Source organism: Ostrea edulis, chromosome 4 (genome assembly GCF_947568905.1).
Source record: "Ostrea edulis chromosome 4, xbOstEdul1.1, whole genome shotgun sequence".
NCBI lineage: Eukaryota > Metazoa > Mollusca > Bivalvia > Ostreida > Ostreidae > Ostrea > Ostrea edulis.
The window spans coordinates 84,224,831-84,246,739 of NC_079167.1; the positions used below are offsets into that span (position 1 = coordinate 84,224,831).

The window sequence follows — 21,909 nt, forward strand, 5'->3', positions numbered from 1 at the left end:
ATGAATGAAAATAACTTTTTTCTTAATTTGCTATTCTAGTTCTTTGATGTATGTATTATATCATTAAGCCTTAATTTGATATATCTAACCTCGTCAATGATACGACAGTTTCAGACGATATAACTTCAGATTTAAGTGACACAATTCTTCCCGTGTAATAGTCTCTATTCACAGACGCAGTTTTTCGTGGTTGTATAAGACAATTAGAAGTCCTAAAATAATCGTGAAAATTGTCGAGGATACACGTGAACAATTCCTTACATAACGTCTGATTGGCCAATGTCAGACGCTGTCCGTGGCTACCATGGTTTCCAGTAATTGGGTGGACATACTGGTACAGAGATATGAGTGCTCCGCGCAGCAAGCGAGGGAGATATAGTACAGTTTTACACTGTGTATCTGTCTTTTTCAGTATTTCTGAATTTTCTTTATGTCGCTTTTCTCGGTTACGCTTAGTGTGTGGCTCAAATATGCCCTGCACCAATGAAATATTCCCTCGCACTGTCCCTAAAATGTACAAAAATGACTGAGGAGATGAGTTTTATTATATTTTATTTTGTCCACACTTATGTTTGTACAGGAATCACTTTAGTTAGTTTGGAAAACAAAACAAATGTTATAACATTAAATAATGTTAAAAATTTGTTCCAGTCTTAAAATATTGTTACTTTCAAAAAATTATGCAAATTTACCACTTAAAAGGGACTAGCTGCAATAATGTAGCCCTCTTTGATTTTTTTTTTTTTTTTTTTTTTTTTTTTTTTTTTTTTTTTAGGGAGAGCCTATCTCGAAAACGTCAGAATAAAAAAAATTGGATAGGGCTACATTATTGCAGCTAAAAAGGGACTGACTCACGATTTTACCCAAAATTTTGTTTTTCACTTTTAATGATCAAAATCTACTGTCTAATGTGTTTGAAAGATTTCACATGAAAATTAAGGTGATACATCATCACAGAATCTCATTTTAGAGAGTTTATTATTTGTTTTGTAAACAAAGATTGCGGTATGCTATTGTTTACGAAATTTTCAAAAGAAATGGATATCGATCTAAGTATTATTATATCTTTCACATTTCAAGCATTTTTGGGGCGAAATGTGTCATCTAAAAGTTAAAATTTGTTACTATGCAAAATTAAGATGCATTATATTGCAAAATCAATATTTCACTTGTTTGTTTGATTACATAAAAAGACTCGAGTCTTTGTTTACATAACACATATTTAAGGCTAAAATATTATTTTTATTCTTGCATTCAGAAGGTCAAAATTTTGACTGTCAACATTAAATGAGCTATATTTCTAATGTTTAACATCAAAAATGAAAAATATTTTTATCAAAAATCGTGAACCAGTCCCTTTGATTACTTAACTTTCATGCACTAGTCCTCCAGAATATGTACGTTGCATCATGTGCATGTTCTTTCTGTGTGGTATATACATAGCTGTATGGATATGTCTGTGTATGTATATGCATTTTGTTTTCCGTTCTTCCTTTTTCCTTTCTATTTTGTTATACTCTGGTTCCTGACTTTGTGTATTGTATATTGTAGTATTTGTATTTCTCTATATCTTTAGTTATACTCTGGATACTGACTTTGTGTATTGTATATTGTAGTATTTGTATTTCTCTATATCTTTTGTTATACTCTGGTTCCTGACTTTGTGTATTGTATATAGTATTTGTATTTCTCTATATCTTTTGTTATACTCTGGTTCCTGACTTTGTGTATTGTATATTGTAGTATTTGTATTTCTCTATATCTTTTGTTCTACTCTGGTTCCCGACTTTGTGTATTGTATACTGTAGTATGTGTATTTCTCTATATCTTTTGTTCTACTCTGGTTCCTGACTTTGTGTATTGTATACTGTAGTATTTGTATTTCTGTATATCTTTTGTTGTACTCTGTTTCCTGACTTTGTGTATTGTATATTGTAGTATTTGTATTTCTCTATACCCATTGTTCTACTCTGGATACTGACTTTGTGTATTGTATACTGTAGTATTTGTATTTCTTTTCTCTTTTGTTATACTCTGGTTCCTGACTTTGTGTATTGTATACTGTAGTATGTGTATTTCTCTATATCTTTTGTTATACTCTGGTCCCTGACTTTGTGTATTGTATACTGCAGTATTTGTATTTCTCTATGTCTTTTGTTCTACTCTGGATACTGACTTTGTGTATTGTATATAATATTTGTATTTCTCTATATCTTTTGTTCTACTCTGGTTCCTGACTTTGTGTATTGTATATTGTAGAATGTGCATTTCTCTATATCTTTTGTTTTACTCTGGATACTGACTTTGTGTATTGTATATTGCAGTATTTGTATTTCTCTATACCTTTTGTACATTGGTTTACGAGAACAAAATCATCTTCATCCTAACAACTATACGCTTTGACGTTTTGATAATTGAGATTTGTTGTAACCGCTTTTGTGATAACGACTTAGGCAATCACTGTGATAGCGATCATTATTTCAATGATATACTCGTATAGCTACATAGTGCGACATTGCTATTGTAATACAATGTCCCAGGGTGGAATGATGTCAGTGATGAAATTGTCACAGTAGAGATTAAGTCTCCATGTGAGTAAGAGACTGAGAGTCGACTGTAATCTACATCACTATCGCGATTAAGTCTCCATGTGAGTAAGAGGACTTGAATAAACATTTATAGATTTATATTTACGCATGGTGCATTGAATATATGGGAAGTAGATCTTAAAATAAACTTGTAACAGTTTTTGCAATAGCAGTTACATGATGCCGCAGTTAGAATAGAATAACGGCCGTTATTGTCATAATGACCACCATTATCATAATGACCACCATTGTCATTATGACCACCATTGTCATAATGACCACCATTGTCATTATGACCACCACTGTAATAATCAAAATAGTGAATGTTATTGCAATGTCATAATGATTGTAACAATCAAAGTTTGACATTTATGTGAAGATTTCTCCCTACATGTGAGCAAGCGTGCACATGCGTTACACTTTATACAAAAAGGTCGAATCACGACGCTTTATGTTGACGTAACGATTTTCCTTGTTCTTCCTAAAGCTATTTGCATATGATGTCGTTCGTCACATTGCCGGTGTATAATTGCTCTGGTGGTTACAAATAGTTCTATTTAATCCCCGCTGTCAGCCATGACGATCATTCCTACCCATGTAGAATCTCGATTTACATTTCTGCAAATTAAGTTTTCTTACATGATCGGCGGCTTTTCCCTATACATTGTAATACGTTTCACCGCCGTGCATGTGATGTAAAAGTTACCGGTCTTTTTGTCGGAGATTACTACGAATTAAAACATTAATTGAATAAACTACTTTTGCAATCAGAGACAAGAGGTTATATATTCCACTTCATTAAACAATTTCAGAACTTCGCTAGAATTTTCTGTTATTTTCGAAATGTTATTTCTTGTGGAATTTAAGAGGCATCAGAGAAAAGGTTGCATAAGGGCACCGCCTGCGTCACGGAGAAAAACCAATGCTATTACAATGCTTGTGCGGAAACCGTTACATGTAACCTAATAAAATATTGATGATATGAATCTCTGATATCGGTTTAAATGAGCTAACAATAGCACTGAGAAACTAATCAAAGTTTGGGGTGATATTTAGCAATCGCCCTGTCCGTCTGTATTTAAGAGTCTTTCTGAGTGAATTTAATGAAATTGCCCTGACTGTTGACGAAGAACCTGAGCTTTAGGTTTATGTAAGCTCTTCTGACAAAAATATTGCTTATCGTTTGTCGTCGTCAATTTTTCAATCTTGTCTTTACTTCTCCAGACTTACGAGGACAACTGCGTTCAAACTTTGTCTTAATTTATTCATGTGGTGAAGGGAAGATCGGCTAGTGTACAATCTGTCATAAATGTGCAATCATCATTAGGAGCCGGTATAATGTGAATTTTGTATGAACCATGATTCTCTGGGTCACAGTGGGACCACAAGAAGAGGGCGTGATCAGGTGAGCGATGTGGCCTAGAGCAGCATTACGAAGAAAGGCATACTGCTGGTTTAAACGATGTCTATTAAACTCCTGAAAATCGGTGTCCATGAAAATTTGATATTTAACACATATCATGAATTGTTTAATTATGTCCAGTGTGTTTTATTGATGAGTGGGAAAATGATCGGGTTACCCTACTGTATAAAACTGGTGACAATTATTTTAGTCCATAACTACCGTCCAGTGTGTGTTCTGCCTATTCCCAGCAAAATTATTAAAAAGCATGTTCATAATAATTTTCATAAATACTGTACCGCATGCGTTACAATCTTATCAATGAAAAACAGTCTGGTTTCAGATCCAAGCAATCATGCGAAACAGCACTTCATAGTATAATTGAAAAATGGTTACTAAACATTGACTGTGGAAAACTTACAGGTGTCTGATTATTTTGTAGATCTAAGTAAAGCTTTTGACACGGTAAATCATCAAGTATTACTTCTCAAGCTATTGTATATGTGAAAATTCATACAACTAGTTTAAATCTTACTTGACCAATAGATCACAATGTGTTAGGTGGAATGGAATTCAGTCAGACAAATTAGACATTACAATAGGAGTACCTCAAGGATTAATACTTAGTCCTTTGTTTTTTTTCATATTGTATGTAAATGATTATCCACATTGCTTAAAACACTCTGCAGCCCATATATATGCGGATGATACAACTCAAGATGTCTCGGATAAAAGTATAGATGCTATAGAAAACAAATTACATAGTGATCTTTAAAATACTTTGGAATAGATGGATAAAAACAAACTTATAATCAATCTCAAGAAATTACAGTTCGTGATAATTGGTACAGAGCAAAGATTAAGAAATTGTAGAAAACTTTCGATACAATTGGACAATATTGATATTGAAAATGTATCATGTGCAAAACTACTTGGTGTTTATATTGACAGATGTCCCACGTGGACTGAACATGTTGAAATTTTTATTTTAGAAAAACTTGTGAGTAAAATAGGAGTTTTGTCTAGATTACGTTCATTCTTGTCAACCGAATTATTGCGGAAAATTTTTAATGCAATTATTTTCCCTTGTTTTAATTACTGTTGTACAGTTTGGGGGCAATATGAAAAACAAGGATGGTCTTTACAAATTATGTAAACTTCAGTATGTTCATGAAATTAGCAGTAGACCTACCAGACTAAGTCAAAGTAATTCATTATATATCCACAAGAAAAAGACACAATATTTCAAAAGATCTTTTACAATTATATGTATATGCCAGAATTTTCAAATCCAACAATGGAAACAATCTTAGAATTCTTATTTCACCCTGAAAATTAAAAACATAGATTTGTTTTTGTTTTCCAGTTTTACGTATGTAGATAGTGTATGTATGTAAAATAATTTCATATACCAGTTTACATGGTATCTGTATAATAAAGCTGTCTTTATATATATGTTTTCAGGACCACAATGTGAATTAGTTCTGAAACTAATCGTGCTATCTTGTATAAATAAAGGACATTATTATTAATATTCCAATGTAATGTCCCAGTCCCTGGTATCTTTATTTCTGTATAAACAAGAAAAATCAGGCGAGCATTGTATCCCATAGTTCTTTATCTCTGTGTAAACAAATAAATCAGGCGAGCATTGTGACCCAAAGATTTTTATCTCTGTGTAAACAAGATAAATCAGTGACCCATAGGTCTTTATCTCTGTGTAAACAAGATAACTCAGGCGAGCATTGTGACCCATAAGTCTTTATCTCTGTTAGTTCGGCATTAGGTGTTACTTCCGCCAATCTGATTGAAATGTCGATACGTATCGACACCGGATATAGAGGATCTTTGTTTGATCAGAATGTTTTAGTGAATCTTCTCTGTCAAAAACTTTTATAGATCAAACAAACTTAGCTGACAGAAACTGCATACAGAATTGAGATTGATGCATAAAATCAAGGTCACCGTGGTATGCGACATACTGTCATAGGTTGTTTTTTTTTTAATAGCAGATGACCTACCAAATCATGAAATCCATGGCACCTACATTGTAAGTCAGCAGTTCTGGTGCTAGGGTGTTATTGTTCTGTTTGAGCTGTAGAAATCTTCTGGACAGCTAAACATCAAACAAACTGAATACACAGTAATGCTCTACCGAAATAGTGAATTTCATAGCCCCCAGACCCCAGTGTATGTACGTGTATCATGTGATGAATTACTATAAATCTTTAAGATTCTTCTTTTATCCAGAACACCTAGCACAGAGTGCAGAATAAGTTGGAAGCCTCACCAAAATTTTTGGATTCCATTGTTAAAGCCCCAAGAGATACAAATATGTAGTTCGTATATGGTGAAAAGACATTAAATCTTAATATATTGTGTTCTTTTGTCCCTGAACATAAAGCAAACATGCTTTTAAGTACGTAGTATTTAAGCCCTTGTAAACAACGATAAGGTGGAATATACGAACCCCAATACATGTGTATCATGTCCCTCTCTTGTTCCTGTCCTTCTCATTTCTGATGTTGGTCACAACTTTGTAATAAACAAAAAGAAGCTAGAAATATTTCTTAGGCAGTCATTAGAAGCTCATACAAAAGACTAATTAAAAACAGACGATGTGTCTTGACCTTAAACCAGTCAATTACCCAAGGTTAAAGTTACTAATTAAAGAAGTCAAAATTCATTCATATAAATGGTTGTTGAATGTTGCTGGTTTTTAGTTTTTCAGTCTCTCTCTCTCTCTCTCTCTCTCTCTCTCTCTCTCTCTCTCTCTCTCTATATATATATATATATATATATAAGAAGCTCATACTTTGCCTTAACATTGCTAATGAGCAGACAATTTCCTGTTTCTCCCTCTGTAGCCCTGTAAGTATCGGCTCTTCATCGTCTTCTATCTTTGTCTGAAGTCAGGAAAATAAACACTCGTTCATTTATAATGATATTGTACAGCAGGTCCAGTATAATTCTGATTACTGCTCTTCTATGTGTATCAGTGCATCGTAATAATAAGAGGGTCGACACAATGCCATACATCTAAGGCCAATCAATATTTTACCATAATTTTCAGAAACAAATGATTAGGATATCTTGATTTTTGGTCCAAGGACATTTGGACTTGTGCATTAGAAAATAATTGTTCAGAAGACATTTATGGTGACCATTTCTAGGATCCCGAATCAATGGTATCTAAAAGACCAGCACATTCTATTTATTCCGACCGATGTGAAATAATCGCGTGTCAAAAATATTCGTGTTTACGTCTTCAGTGCGAAGCAAATCAGCACAATGAATACCGAGATTGAACTCACTCTTGGTTCAGCTACCTGGTTTTTGTTTTGCCCTGTCCTTTTTAGATAAAACTGAACTCGGCTTGGTTTTATGGTCCCTGAGCCTGAAATGTTAGAGTGAAATTATCATGTGTTTTTATTTTACTATTTCTCATTGTTACATCGTACCCGAAGCTTTCACTTCTCATGGCAGCCGGTGGAGCAGACAGAGTGCGAGGCTTTTAGGTTATATCTACTCTACACACAGTGTTCTAGAATGTACTGAGAAACCATTCACATATTCCTCACGGAAGTTGGAGTGGGCGATCACTCATCAATAATTAAAGTCCAGCTGTTTATTTCTTCTCTTCAACAATACCAAAGCACCTTGGACAGGATCATAAAATGTCTGACCAAATACGGAGCACGATATCCCGGGGAAAGCGAGCACGGAACCCGGGCTTTGATTTTATTCTTTCATTCAAATGAAACGCACAAATCACTTTTTTAAAACTGCGTGGGGCAGTACTAATTCAATCAAGACTTAATTGATTTCATGTTTCGTAGATATTTTGGTGACTGTGATGAAGTGAACGGTCTCGACCAATAGAATCCCGCGGGGCCAACATTGGAGGAAAAGCCTAGATTGATGACTCCGAGAAACTCCCCCGCTAAATATTGGATAAATGTCAGAGAGCTATCGACAGATCCATCGTTAATGTGTTATCGCGCAGATCTAAAATAATCATCGCTTTTAATTTGAATTTAGAAATTGATTGATCACAGTTATGGAATGTATAACGGAACACTGCACGACTTTGCGTGATTTAAAAAAAAATCAATTAAGCAATTTGAAGTCTCTTTAAATGGATCAATGACATATATTTACATTTGGCCAGTTGCACTATTCAGTGACGCGTAAGACTTAGTAATGTATACTGTTTTCAATGTTCCTCCCTGTGGGATTTAAATAGACTATATAAACACCTGATCTCGTTAAAACTCCGAACGAGAAAACGCGTGGTCATAGCAATGAATAAACAAGATGGCGGTCTGGTGAAAGTTCTACCTAAACTTAAGCCACAGACGGGTGGGGTAATCATTAGTTCGACGCTAAGCAGAAATGACAGGTACTCTTGTTCATTAATTAATTATGACGTAATTCAGTAATCCTGGACGTGTACCCGAAGAATAAAGACACGCACGCTGTTGTTTACATTCTGAATTGGGGGCCAGCTTAATAAAGTCATATCGATTGGTGTATCGCTAGTCCATGTTGCGGGGTGAAACAGAATTATAGATATAGGTTCATTACTCTCCTACTGGGCTGAACTTAAGATGCATGCAATCATTGTAGGTAAATTTGATTTCTGTGTACGCGTTGGCATATATGTGTGGAGTTGTTCCTTCGCTGCCCGATACCTGGCAGATATTTAAGTGGGAGTGAAAGTCTTGAATTCATTGCTTGTGGGTCCAGTGAAATGAGACCCATTCAGGGTCAATCAAGATTTACAGGCTTTTCTCCAAAATATAAGCAAATATAAGTGTTAAACTGTTAAATTATCAGAACTTCTTAAAACGAAATAGAGAGAGAGCTTGCGTATATGAAGTTGTCCCTGTACGAGAACGTGCCATTAAATGTTTGTTACATTTTCATAAGATAGATTTTGTCATTAAATGTTTTTCACTTTGCATTTTGAAACAAGATTTTATCGACTACGTTAGTAGTCACGTGGGTCACGGTTATCTCTGCATACTTTCTAAATTTATCTTCTACTTCCTAAAATGATCAGTAGGAAAATCTTCTGTAGGAAAATCTTCCATCAGGGGAACACGGCACGTCTCGATCAAGTGAAACAGGTAGATTATATTGAAACAGGTAGATTATACTGAAACAGGTAGATTATATTGAAACAGGTAGATTATACTGAAACAGGTAGATTTTAGTGAAACAGGTTGATTATACTGCAACAGGTAGATTATACTGAAACAGGTAGATTATATTGAAACAGGTAGATTATACTGAAACAGGTAGATTATACTGAAACAGGTAGATTATATTGAAACAGGTAGATTATACTGAAACAGGTAGATTTTAGTGAAACAGGTAGATTATAGTGAAACAGGTAGATTATATTGAAACAGGTAGATTATACTGAAACAGGTAGATTATATTGAAACAGGTAGATTATAATGAAACAGGTAGATTTTAGTGGAACAGGTAGATTAGAGTGAAACAGGTAGATTATAATGAAACAGGTAGATTATATTGAAACAGGTAGATTTTAGTGAAACAGGTAGATTATATTGAAACAGGTAGATTATACTGAAACAGGTAGATTATATTGAAACAGGTAGATTATAATAAAACAGGTAGATTTTAGTGGAACAGGTAGATTAGAGTGAAACAGGTAGATTATAATGAAACAGGTAGATTATATTGAAACAGGTAGATTTTAGTGAAACAGGTAGATTATACTGAAACAGGTAGATTTTAGTGAAACAGGTAGATTATAATGAAACAGGTAGATTATATTGAAACAGGTAGATTATAATGAAACAGGTAGATTATACTGAAACAGGTAGATTATACTGAAACAGGTAGATTATACAGGTAAATTATAATGAAACAGGTAGATTTTAGTGGAACAGGTAGATTATAGTGAAACATGGAGATCATAGTGAAACAGGTAGATTTGAGTGAAACAGGTAGATTATATTGAAACAGGTAGATTAGCACCTGTTTCCTAACAATATAACGTGTTTTATTTCATGTAGCCGATACACACACAAGTACATTAGCTGTCAAGAGAGTTATCTATCTATGATGTTTTTGATCTATCTCTATAGAAATGTATATAGTATAATAAAATGCGGTGTCTTGCAAATTCATTCTGCGTTCAAACCAGAAGGAGTTTGCCTGACTCTGTGTTTAAATCAAGAGGAGTTTGTCTGATTGTCAGTTCAAATCACGAGGATTTTGTTTGATTATCCACTTGTCAAAAGGTTACCTCGAGATAATAGCATACAAGTTAGAAAAACGAAATTGCATGAAATTTTCAAAGTTAAAGGGTCATGACTCTGCTTAAATAAATGCAAGTCAATTGGAATCAATTATAAATTCTTTCCACAACTCATCCATATACGACTTCTCATCAAAAATCATCTCATTATCTGCACAAGCACATCGAACAATGTAAGGGAAAGCTGTGAAGAGCTCTTCTGTGTAGAAGGTACATTTAGTGGGACTTTGAATGCTTAAGTGGGATAGAGTGGACCTACTGTCAGTGAGGAAGACGATAAAATGCATTAAAAGCGGTTTCTGTTTAAATATGTAAATGTAGAAAATACAAAATACTATCGAAAGAAATGTTTTATCAAAGTGGAAACATAAAAGACACTGTTATATTTGCAGTAACATCCTAGAATGATATAGGTAACTTAATTCCATGTGTAAAATATTACTCCCCGAGCACGTATTATTTACTTAGTTTGTGTATCAGTCGAATTCGGGTGATGAAACTACATAGGAGAAACTTACTGAGCACATTCACTTATTTATCCCACTCCCGCATGTGCACAAATTAAATTGTTTGGCGGCTTACTATGTACAAGATTTTTCTAAAGGGAAATAACTCGGACGTATCTCGAAACTTGCGATGATATGAAAGATTTGAAGATCAAAGCCATATCTCCTGAAGGTATAGGTCAACTGGAACAAAACGTACACTTGATCCGTTTCAAACTCAATCAAAATACTGCCACACCCTAAACAGCCACTCAATAACTGCAAGAACAGCAAACAACCACTCAATAACTGCAAACATATTTAACAACCGCTCATTAACTGCAAGCATAGCAAACAATCGCTCAATAACTGCAAACATAACAAACGACCGCTCAAAAACTGCAAGCATATCAAGCAGTCGCTCAATAACTGCAAGCATAGTCAAATAAGCCCGGAAGTCGTCGAATATTTCAAACCCGATTTAATTGAACATTATAATAGGGGTGTGCCGGTGTAGAGGCAAATTTTGACTCCCATACAATAATGACCGGGGGTCATTATTCGACGTCGAAAAATGGCCCCCTAGTCGTATAGAAAAATTGGATAATTTTGTAGAAAGAAGACTCAGGGGTCATTATTTTGCGTGTCATACCTGAAAAATAATGACCCCCGTAGAAAAATGACCCCCTCCCTTTCTTAGCAGATTGATTTATTTTAAAGGAGTTGATACGGGTTTTCAGGTCATTATTTACCCAGAGCTATCGTTCCTGCTGCTCCTCTTATTCCATGTGTAAATTTTTTTTTCACGGTTAATAAAATAAAAGTAAGAACTAGTTCATTAAATTTGAGGAAAACCCACTGTAGGTTCCATGACCAATTACAACTGGAAAAAACCCGCATATCCAGGGAATTTTCAAAAAGGGGTTCTACCATAAATTTTAGTTTTCAAAAGGGGAGTTCCATTCTGAAATTGTGTTATTTTTACCTCATTAAGCAACATTTTGTAACGATAGGCAGAGGTACAATCTATAAAATCTCCACACCTCCCTCTGAATCTACCAATGTATTTATGCTATCTAATTACATGTATAGATCTTGTGTAATCAAACACACACATAAAAAAGAGCTGCTTCTAAATACAATACTTCTTGTGTCACAGAGAAGCGCGAAATCGTCTTAAAACTGATGAATTGACATCCTTTTTTTTGCAACTGAAGTCAATAGCTTATTACATTTACGCATCATTATCGTTTTTCAAGAATTTTGAAAAATGAGTAAGTGTTGATAGAGGTATTAGTGAGTATGCGAACGATAACTTTGGGTAGACTGTAGCATTTCACTGGATAATTTATGCCTATCAGGGGTGTAGGACAAGGGGACGGGGGCACGTGCCCCCTTACTTTTGGAAGATGGGGGGGGGGGGTAGGCACAAGTGGGTTTGTGCCCCCTCACTTTTTTAACACAAAATTAACATAGATTGATCAGATGAGAATATACCACGGTTAAAAAAAATACTCAATTCTAATATGCAGGTTCTCAGCACTCAAAGTATTATTTCTTGCATGTACTTAACCTATTCTCTCCGTACTACATTTTTTTTTGACCGAGTTACGTTTTAAACCGTCATAAAATTGTTAGCTACAAGAAAAATGTTCTCACGGTGAAAATAGTTATATCTCACTTATATTAGAAGGGAATCCCCCCATTGCAATGTTCAAAAGTGCAGTATGTCGTACACAGTACAGGGGAGTAGGGGAAGGTACAGCCGGGGAACATGCCCCCACACTTTTCAAAGGGGGAAGAAGTATGGTTATGCCCCCCCCCCTCCTTAAGTAAGGCTTTTTTACAATCTGATTATAGAATAAGATCCCCGATCCGCTCCTTTGTTTTCATATTGTCTCTACAACATAAAAACAAAGGAGCAGATGGAGGATCTCATTTTTATCAGATTGGGATTGTTAGTTAGTACCCACAAATAAAACAATTTTGAGTCATTACAGTCGGAAGACCCTCCAGAGGCCATGAATCTTGAATTCTTCAAAATTTTCTTCGGGAGACATGAAAATACATGAAACTTGATAAATGAAGTTAGTAGGAAATGGCATAAAAGCAAAATATATAAAGTGTTGGGGGGAAAAGTGGCAAGGGAAGCGTAAAGTCCCCCCCCCCCTTTTGCTCATAGACACATACATGTGTATAAGGTGGAACGTGATAGAGGCCTTTGAGGAAGTTAAATTATAAAACAAATATGTAGACGGGTTTCTTCATGAAATTACGTTCAAAATATGATTTAAAAATGTTCCCATCAATATTTATCATAACCGACCCATACAATGATCCACGAAGCAAATATGTCAAATCAATAAATGTTTTATCGTTGAGCATGTCATTATGAAGTGCGATTGCTCTGCAGACAAATTCCCTATCATGAGTGTGAAGTGCATCGTAGAATATACCATCAGAGCAATTGCACTTCATTCTTCATTTCTTATATGATAGACATTTTGCTTTTCGATTCATATCATAGTACTATATCACAGCATATGATTCAATATCATAATATGATTAAATGGAATAGCATCATATGTATCAATTTAACATCAAAATATATGTTTACAATGTGATATGATACGATATTGTACGATACAAAATCATATGATAACCTACTATTCTGTATATTATATATTTATTACAAATAACATTACATAATTTCATGACATAATGGTATCATAAGATGTGCCATATATCCACAATCACATCAGCCAAGCAAGTGTGAATGAGATAGGATCAGTAGATCTTCCATATGTATAAACCACTAAGAATAGTCTCGGAGAAAATCCAAAACAGGCTACATGTAGCTCTATGCTATGCATGTATATTCATAACAACATTAACAATTCAAGTCTGATGAGAAATGTTCTTGACGAGTATTTGTCTGCATTCTTATGCAAAGTCTTGACGAGTATTTGTCTGCATTCTTAAGCAAAGTCTGACATTTGATATCGTACTCCATATTCTTTGTAAACATTTATAGCTATATTGACTATATGCAATTCTGAATGGGTTAGCATAACACTCTAACCTTAATAACACACGGGGACAAGCATTTCACAATTATGGTAGTAGCTACTCTGTGTATATCAAATCAATTACGCACTCTGTTTGCATGTTATGGTCCTTAGTGTAGAATAAACTAATGCATGTTTACAAATGTAACTATAGAGCCCCCTTCCACGCCTGAACCCATATTCCCTTTATGACAAGACGATTGCATGTATCTCGATATAACTATGCATGTATTTACTCGTAATAACGAATATAACTCGTTGTGACTAGACACTTATTTGGTACTAGTCACTATTTTGTTAAAACAAGTAAATTCTTATTTTTGAAACAAAATTACAATTCCTAATATGTTTTAATCTGGTTACGTTTCATATGAATGATAGATTTAGATGTACTTATAATATGACAATGTTGGACTGCCTCCCTTAGGCATTACCAGAGAAATAATCCTTAATAAAATTTACAAGGGGGTCATTATTCTACGGGGATCATTTTTCTAAACGTGAAATGGAAAATGACATTTTTTCAACGGGCAAAAGCGGTCATTATTCTACGTCGAATAATGACCAGGGGTCATTTTTCGACGTCTAAAAATGACCCTCGGTCATTATTCTATGGGAGTCAAAATTTGCCTCTACACCGGTACAGTTTGTATATGTCACGATATATTGCGATACATTGTGGCTATATCACATTATGTATTACGATATATTATTTCAATATAAAGTTCAAATTCAATCAATTCCTCTTACCATTAATCAGCTTAAAATGCAATAGTTCTTTATATTTCGTACTGACTTATATAAAAAAAAAATTGATGCCTCCTTAACTTCTAGCTAATACTGGCCCTAGGTTTCGCTTTTAATTATTAAATTATGTCGTATAGAAACCTTGATCTTCCTTACGAAAATTTGTTTTCTTCTCATTTGTAGTTATCTGAAAGTCAAAAACCACTACGATGGCCACTGGCAAAACTCGTCAGATCTCAGTAACCCGTGCCAAGAAACTTCCGCCAATCCGTGAAGAGACATTCTCTAGCAGAGGAGGAAGTGCCCGAATATCCGTCAGACCGGAAGCCAAATACGACTTGATCAGAACGTCCAAAGATCCTTCCAAAGTGCGACCAACAGTTCATGCGCGCCCTCTGCCGGCGGAGAGAGCAAGATCTCCTAAATACGAGTCCCCTCACACCCAGACACCGGCGCGCCGCAGTTTGTACGCGGCGCCTTTGACACCTGTAGATACAACAAACACTCTAGTGGACGGTCTAGTGGCGGACTACCTTCACTACGCCAAATACGGCCATATCATACCGCTCTATGAAGGATCTAGTAACCTCACATGTTCTTGTTGTACAGAGAGAAACCGCGAAAATGTACGAACATTACTCGGATTTCCTTCCGCCGAAAAAAGTAAACCCGGACATCGCCCCACAAATGACACTAGATACAGCGGGTCATTGTACAATGACCCAAACAATGGCAACCCTGTTGCGAGTTACAGTGGCTCCCTCTCGGACCGGCCTGTTGGCAATGAACGTCAGCGGATAATGGACCGTTCGTGGTTGAACTACCAACCTCTTCCTTACGCCTCAAATTATCTGAACCCGGAGTTTAACCGTCCTGCTGTTGTTTATAACTACAACGTGAATCGGAGAAGTGACCATGAGGAACAGGTCAAGGTTGATGTTGTGTCAGCCAACAAACAATACGAACTCTCCATGGCAAAACTGGAGAAATTCGGCTTTTAACGTACGTCTGCAATACCTTTCATCACCTACGGGTAGAAAAAATGTCCCTCAAATTCCTCATTATTTTGCCATAAATCTTTGTGAAACGTGTAAAATCCAAGCTTTGATGCCAACAAAGTACTTAAGAAGAGAATAGGGGGTGATGCTTGGCTCTCGTTAATTTCTAATCATTAGCTAACGACAGTTAACAACAGACAACTGAGAATAATTCTTCTTTATCAAGCTGTTATATTAGTAGTCTAATTCAAGCTTCCATATATATCTGCTGATTTCTCAATATTGACACTATAGACAGACACCGGAAGAATTGTGATCATTGTATCATTATGCATAATGATATATCTGCCGATTTCTCAATACTGACACTATAGACATCGGAAGAATTGTGATCATTGTATCATTATGCATAATACTAGTTAGATGCACGTACATTTATTTATTCGTGTCTTTGGAATACGAAATTGAAACAGTTGAGCATCAGTGCAGTAATGAAAATGTGACTGTTGGGCGTCAATGTAGTAATGAGAATGTGAATATTGGGTGGCAATGTAGTAATGAGAATATGATTGTTGAGCGTCAATGTAGTTGTGAGAATGTGAATGATGAGTGGCAATATACATGTAGTAATGAGAATGTTGAGCGGCAATATAGTAATGAGAATGTGAATGTTGAGTGCCAATGTTGTTGTGAGAATGTAAATGTTGGGCGTCAATGTAGTAGTGAGAATATGAATTTTGAACATCAATGTAGAAGTCTGCTATTTGTAGGCATATGAATATATTCTATATAATAAAACTGAAATCTTGACCCCCGCCCATCGTGGAAGAGATTGGGGCTTAATCAGTTTCGAAGCAGAGATGAGCACATCACTCTCGCAGGCGCTTCCTTTTTTAACCAGCATCTTGTCAGACAGGCGCTTCCAGTTTTAACCAGCATCTTGTCACGCAGGCGCTTCCAGTTTTAACCTGCATTTTGTCACACAGCTGCTTGCAGTTGTTACACACAGGCGCTTCCATTTTTAACCTGCACCTTGTTACAATTTTCACGACTGCTTTGTTCTCGTTTTGTGGTTAAAGATCGGCAAATTTAAAATAATAATAATAACATAACAATCGAGCCCCCCCCCCCCCCCCCCTACTTCTAATTTCATATGCATGTACGTTGGTTCTTATTATATGTCTGCTTAAACTATACAGGTGCATGACATAACAAAAAAATCACTTAACCCACGATACTAGATACCATCAATGTCCATCACGAAATAAAATCCAAAATGGCCGCCCCTTTCTCAAATTAAAATTGTTTCTTCATATTTATAAAACACTTTCGTAATGGAAACAGATTTTGCCTGATGTGAAGCGACATTTTGGAAAGTACTATTGTAACCCAGAAGATAGACAATATTTGCCCCCTAATTTTAGTTTATTTTGAAACGACTACTCGCATGTTATTCATAGCCAGACACAATTCTCAGACACGGAGTACGACCTTTAAAGTCACGTGTGCTTCTGACGAGATTACACTGTCATGGTCGATGTAGAAATTTTGTGTTTTTGTTTGTCTGTTTTCCATCGATAAATAAAAGATAATTATTACTTCGCTTTTATTAATTATATGGAGCACAAGTTCAGTTCATTTCCCAGACATTAAAATTTAAGGTACGTAAGTTAAACATAAAACTATACAAAGAAGAAGGGGAATATCTCCAAATCTTGTTGAAACTGTCAGATTTGCTGGTTTTGAAAACTAATACAGTTAACCTGATCTGCTTTTCATACCAAAATATGACGTCAAAAAATCGCCTATCGGTTAATTCAAAATTTTGGTTTGAATTTGAACAAATTATAAATCTAAAAAAAAATATTTTATTTCAAAGTTTATCTTGTTGGTTTACTATACTTACAGTAAGAAAACTGAAAAAATGAAATAAATCGCCAAAATTAAATTGTATAATTTGTGATCATTGATTGTTTAACGTCCCTCTGAGAATATTTAACTCATATGGAGACATCACCATTGTTGTTGAAGGGCTGCGATGTTTCAATAACTAACACAACCAATGAGATGTATATATCATATCAATCAGAGAAAATAATAAAGTTTGAAATTTTAGGTACAATTTGGGCAGTTATTGGACCTTAAGCCCCATGCTCTTTACTAAACCCCCGAGATAAAAGGAGACATTAAGGATCGAGTGCGGATTTACTCTGTATTTAGAAGTCCAGCATAGACTTGTACTGTTATCTCAAAGTCCAGCACAGGCTAATATTGTTTATCTCAAAGTCCAGCACAGATTTATACTGCTATCTCAAGTCCAGCACATTTGTACTGTTATCTCAAAGTCCAGCACAGACTTAAGCTGTTATTTCAAAGTCCAGCACAGTCTTATACTATTATCTCAAAGTCCAGCACAAACTTATAATGTTATCTCAAAGTCCAGCACAAACTTATAATGTTATCTCAAAGTCCAGCACAAACTTATAATGTTACATATATGTATCTCAAAGTCCAGCACAAACTTACAATGTTATCTCAAAGTCAGCACAAACTTATACAGTACTATTATCTCAAAGTCCAGCACAGATTTGAACTGTTATCTCAAAGTTGTCTCAGAATCCAGCACATAATTTTTACTGTTACAAAAAAAATGTATTTCAAACTCCTAGCTCAGTACACACCGTAATTTTATCTTTATTTGAAAATTTTTTGAATTTATTAATGATATTGACAACGATTTATACATGCAATAACAATACTGAAAACCTATACAAATACAGAATGCATTTTATTATATACATGGCGATGCCTGAAAAATTTGGGGGGAAATTCTGCTATTTAAAATCATACAAATCTGATTTGATGGCAATATGTAACTTCCTACTCTGCGTGTCTAGGGCTCCTAAGATCGGATATATTCCCAGAATATGCATATTGAAATTACATCCTGTAATTTGATTAAAGAATTTGGAAAGGTACATGATAAATGCAACATATTTTATACTGGTATGAAATGTATATTCCCCGTGATGACAAAAGGGAATCGTACCACATCGGGGTCTCACGTGATACCCATAAGGGGATTGACAACTTTAATCTGTTACTGTGACTCTGCAAAATCTCAAAAAAGAAGGGGAAAATGTTGTGTGTTTTACTTTTATTGTTCCGTGAACTGAGACAATTGAGGATCTTGCCATTTCATTATTTTTGTATCTATGGGTCTTAAAAGGCTGCGTAGAAAATGATAGGTTGTTCACTCTGATCTTTGTACTGATGTTCAATAAAAGTTACTACATCTCTCCACGCGACATTGAAACTTGGGAAACTTGCTGAAATTATTCCAAATATTCATGACAATCTGACAGGCAAATTAGACTGATCGGTGATTTCTAGTTCACTACATGCAGCTCGTCTTGGCTACATCTGCTTACACAAGAGTTAATGTACTGAATTTTGAAATTATATTTTTGCATATCATCAAAGTTTCGCATTTCGAAATACATGACTATGTTTCATAAGATAGACATCCGATCATTTGCGTGTATAGACGGAGATTTTTTGAATTTTCTCTTGACTGATATGTCACATTAAATATCTTTAGTGCTCCTGTCAAAGAAATATTGCTTTGCTGTTTTCCGCCACACTCAACAATTTTTCAGTTATCTGGTGGCGCCCAGTTTTTATTGGTGGAAGAGAGAACCAATGTACCTGGGAAGAGACCACCGACCTTCCGAAAGTAAACTGGGAAACTTTCTCGCTTACTGGCGCGAGCGGGATTCGAACCCGCGCCGACCAGAGGTGAGAGGCCGTGTGATTTTGAGCGCCATGCTCAAACCACTCGGCCACCAGTGGCGGATTTAGAGGGGGCGCAGCCGGCGCCAACCCCCCCCCCCCTAAAATTTTCAAATTTAAGGTAAATCGCGGTATCTTGTTTCGGAAAATGTACTAAACGATAAAAGAAGCAATAATTTCTACCACTCCCGGAGAAATAAATGACAAAATCTTTTGCTTTCTTGAATTACTTTATTAGGAGAACTTTTTAAAAATTTTCCAAAAAACCCTTAAAATGTGGGTCATTTTATTAATTTCACCTTATTAAAATGATAGAAAATAGTACAAATGACTAAATAGGAGAAATATTTCAAGCCCCATAAAATCTGTAAAATCCAGGAGCTTCCGGGGGCTTCGTCCCCCTGGACCCCCACCAGGGCTTCGTCCTGGACCCACTGCCTCATAAAGTGACCCCCCCCCCCCCGTAACCGCAATTCCTGGATCCGCCCCTGGCCACGGAGGCCCCATCAAAGAAATATTTCACTCCATTGTTCTTCAATAGTATTTTTTTTTTATTTATCTATAGGTATAACAACAGACATTCAATCAGGATTTTTCATATTTCATTGAAAATAAGGTGGGTATGTGTAATACACACGTTTAAGATATGTTTTAAAACATGTGCCTGAACGTTAGGAAAAAGGAGCATGCAAGATATAAGGTTCTGTAAGGCATCTAAATATATTTTTATTTACTGGGTGAAATGTACATGCGACATTCTGTATTTGTAATTTCTGAATTTTGTAATTTCTTAAATTCGTAATTTTCATTGTAATTTAAGATTTTTTATTGGGATTTCCAATTTCTGAGCTAGAAGCTATAACTACGCTTTGATACAATTAATAAATGATTACTTACAGGGCCGTAAATTACATGGAGGCGGAGGAGGCAGCTGCCTCCTCCAACTTTTGAGCCAAAAAAAAATTAAAATTTAAAGTTCATTAGAATTTATGTTGTTTCCAATAACTAAGAACATGATACCTCCCTTAAAAAGCATTCCAAATCTTTCTTTTAGAATGAGTTAGTCAAGTAACATCTTAGAAGGCCCTAGAATCAAGGATTTTGCACGAAACGTGTTCAGTGTGCACAAAATGTGCTCAGCGTCTGGGGGCCTGGGCGGCCCCCAGACCCCCGCCTAATTTCCTGCCTCCTCTAAATTGAAGGTTAATTTACGGCCCTGACTTATATGCTAAATATCACCCGATATATAAATATATATTATTACTACAGTAACTTGATCCGAAGAGTCGGATCACGTCGAGTTGACAGGCGCGGATCATCAGATCACACGAGACGCGTAGCGTCGAGTTTGATCTGATGATCCGCGCCTGTCAACGAGACGTGATCCAACTCTTCGGATCAAGTTACTGTAGTAATGATAAATTTATTATATACCCCCTTCTGCATTTTAAATCCACATTTATAAGATGATAAATGTAATCCAAATTATCAAAAACAGACATACCATGAAATTATGTTTTGTGTACGTAGTTTTGTTTTGTGACGCGGTCAATATTTTCCACAAATAACGTTGCGTTGATGTATTGTGACGTCATTGTGACGGCATCAGTTTCAGAGGATACTGATACGGAATCAGAAAACCACAGTGTGGTGATCCGAAAAACCGGATCACACGCTGTGAAATCCACAGTATTAACGAACGATATATTAATGGGTATATAATAAAACTAAAGATCACCTGATGTAACTAAAGATCACCTGATGTAACTAAAAATCATCTGATGTAACTAAAAATCATCTGATATAACTAAAGATCACCTGATGTAACTAAAGATCACCTGATATAACTAAAGATCACCTGATGTAACTAAAGATCACCTGATGTAACTAAAAATCATCTGATGTAACTAAAAATCACCTGATGTAACTAAAAATCATCTGATGTAACTAAAGATCACCTGATATAACTAAATATCACCTGATATAGGCCTAACTAAAGATCACCTGATGTAACTTAAGATCATCTGTATTACACAGCAATACATATACACGTATTACACAGCAATACATACACACGCGTTACACAGCAATACATACACACGTATTACACAGCAATACATACATACGTATTACACAGCAATACATACATACGTAATACACAGCAATACATACACACGTATTGCACAGCAATACATACATACGTGTTACACAGCAATACATACATACGTATTACACAGCAATACATACATACGTATTACACAGCAATACATACATACGTATTAAACAGCAATACATACATACATATTACACAGCAATACGTACATACGTATTACACAACAATACATACATACGTATTAAACAGCAATACATACATACATATTACACAGCAATACATACATACGTATTACACAGCAATACATACATACGTAATACACAGCAATACATACATACGTGTTACACAGCAATACATACACACGTATTACACAGCAATACATACATACGTGTTACACAGCAATACATACATACGTATTACA

General features: G+C 35.4%; 1 protein-coding gene across 1 annotated transcript; it reads left to right on the top strand.

Moving 5' to 3' along the window:
* Positions 1-8,270: 8,270 nt before the first annotated feature.
* Positions 8,271-17,181, top strand: LOC125671483 (uncharacterized). The gene is made up of 2 exons (XM_048907244.2): positions 8,271-8,392; positions 14,769-17,181. Exon 2 carries the CDS (start codon positions 14,795-14,797, stop codon positions 15,584-15,586), a length of 792 nt encoding a protein of 263 aa, XP_048763201.1. The 5' UTR covers positions 8,271-8,392; positions 14,769-14,794; the 3' UTR covers positions 15,587-17,181.
* The last annotated feature ends 4,728 nt before the right edge of the window (positions 17,182-21,909 follow it).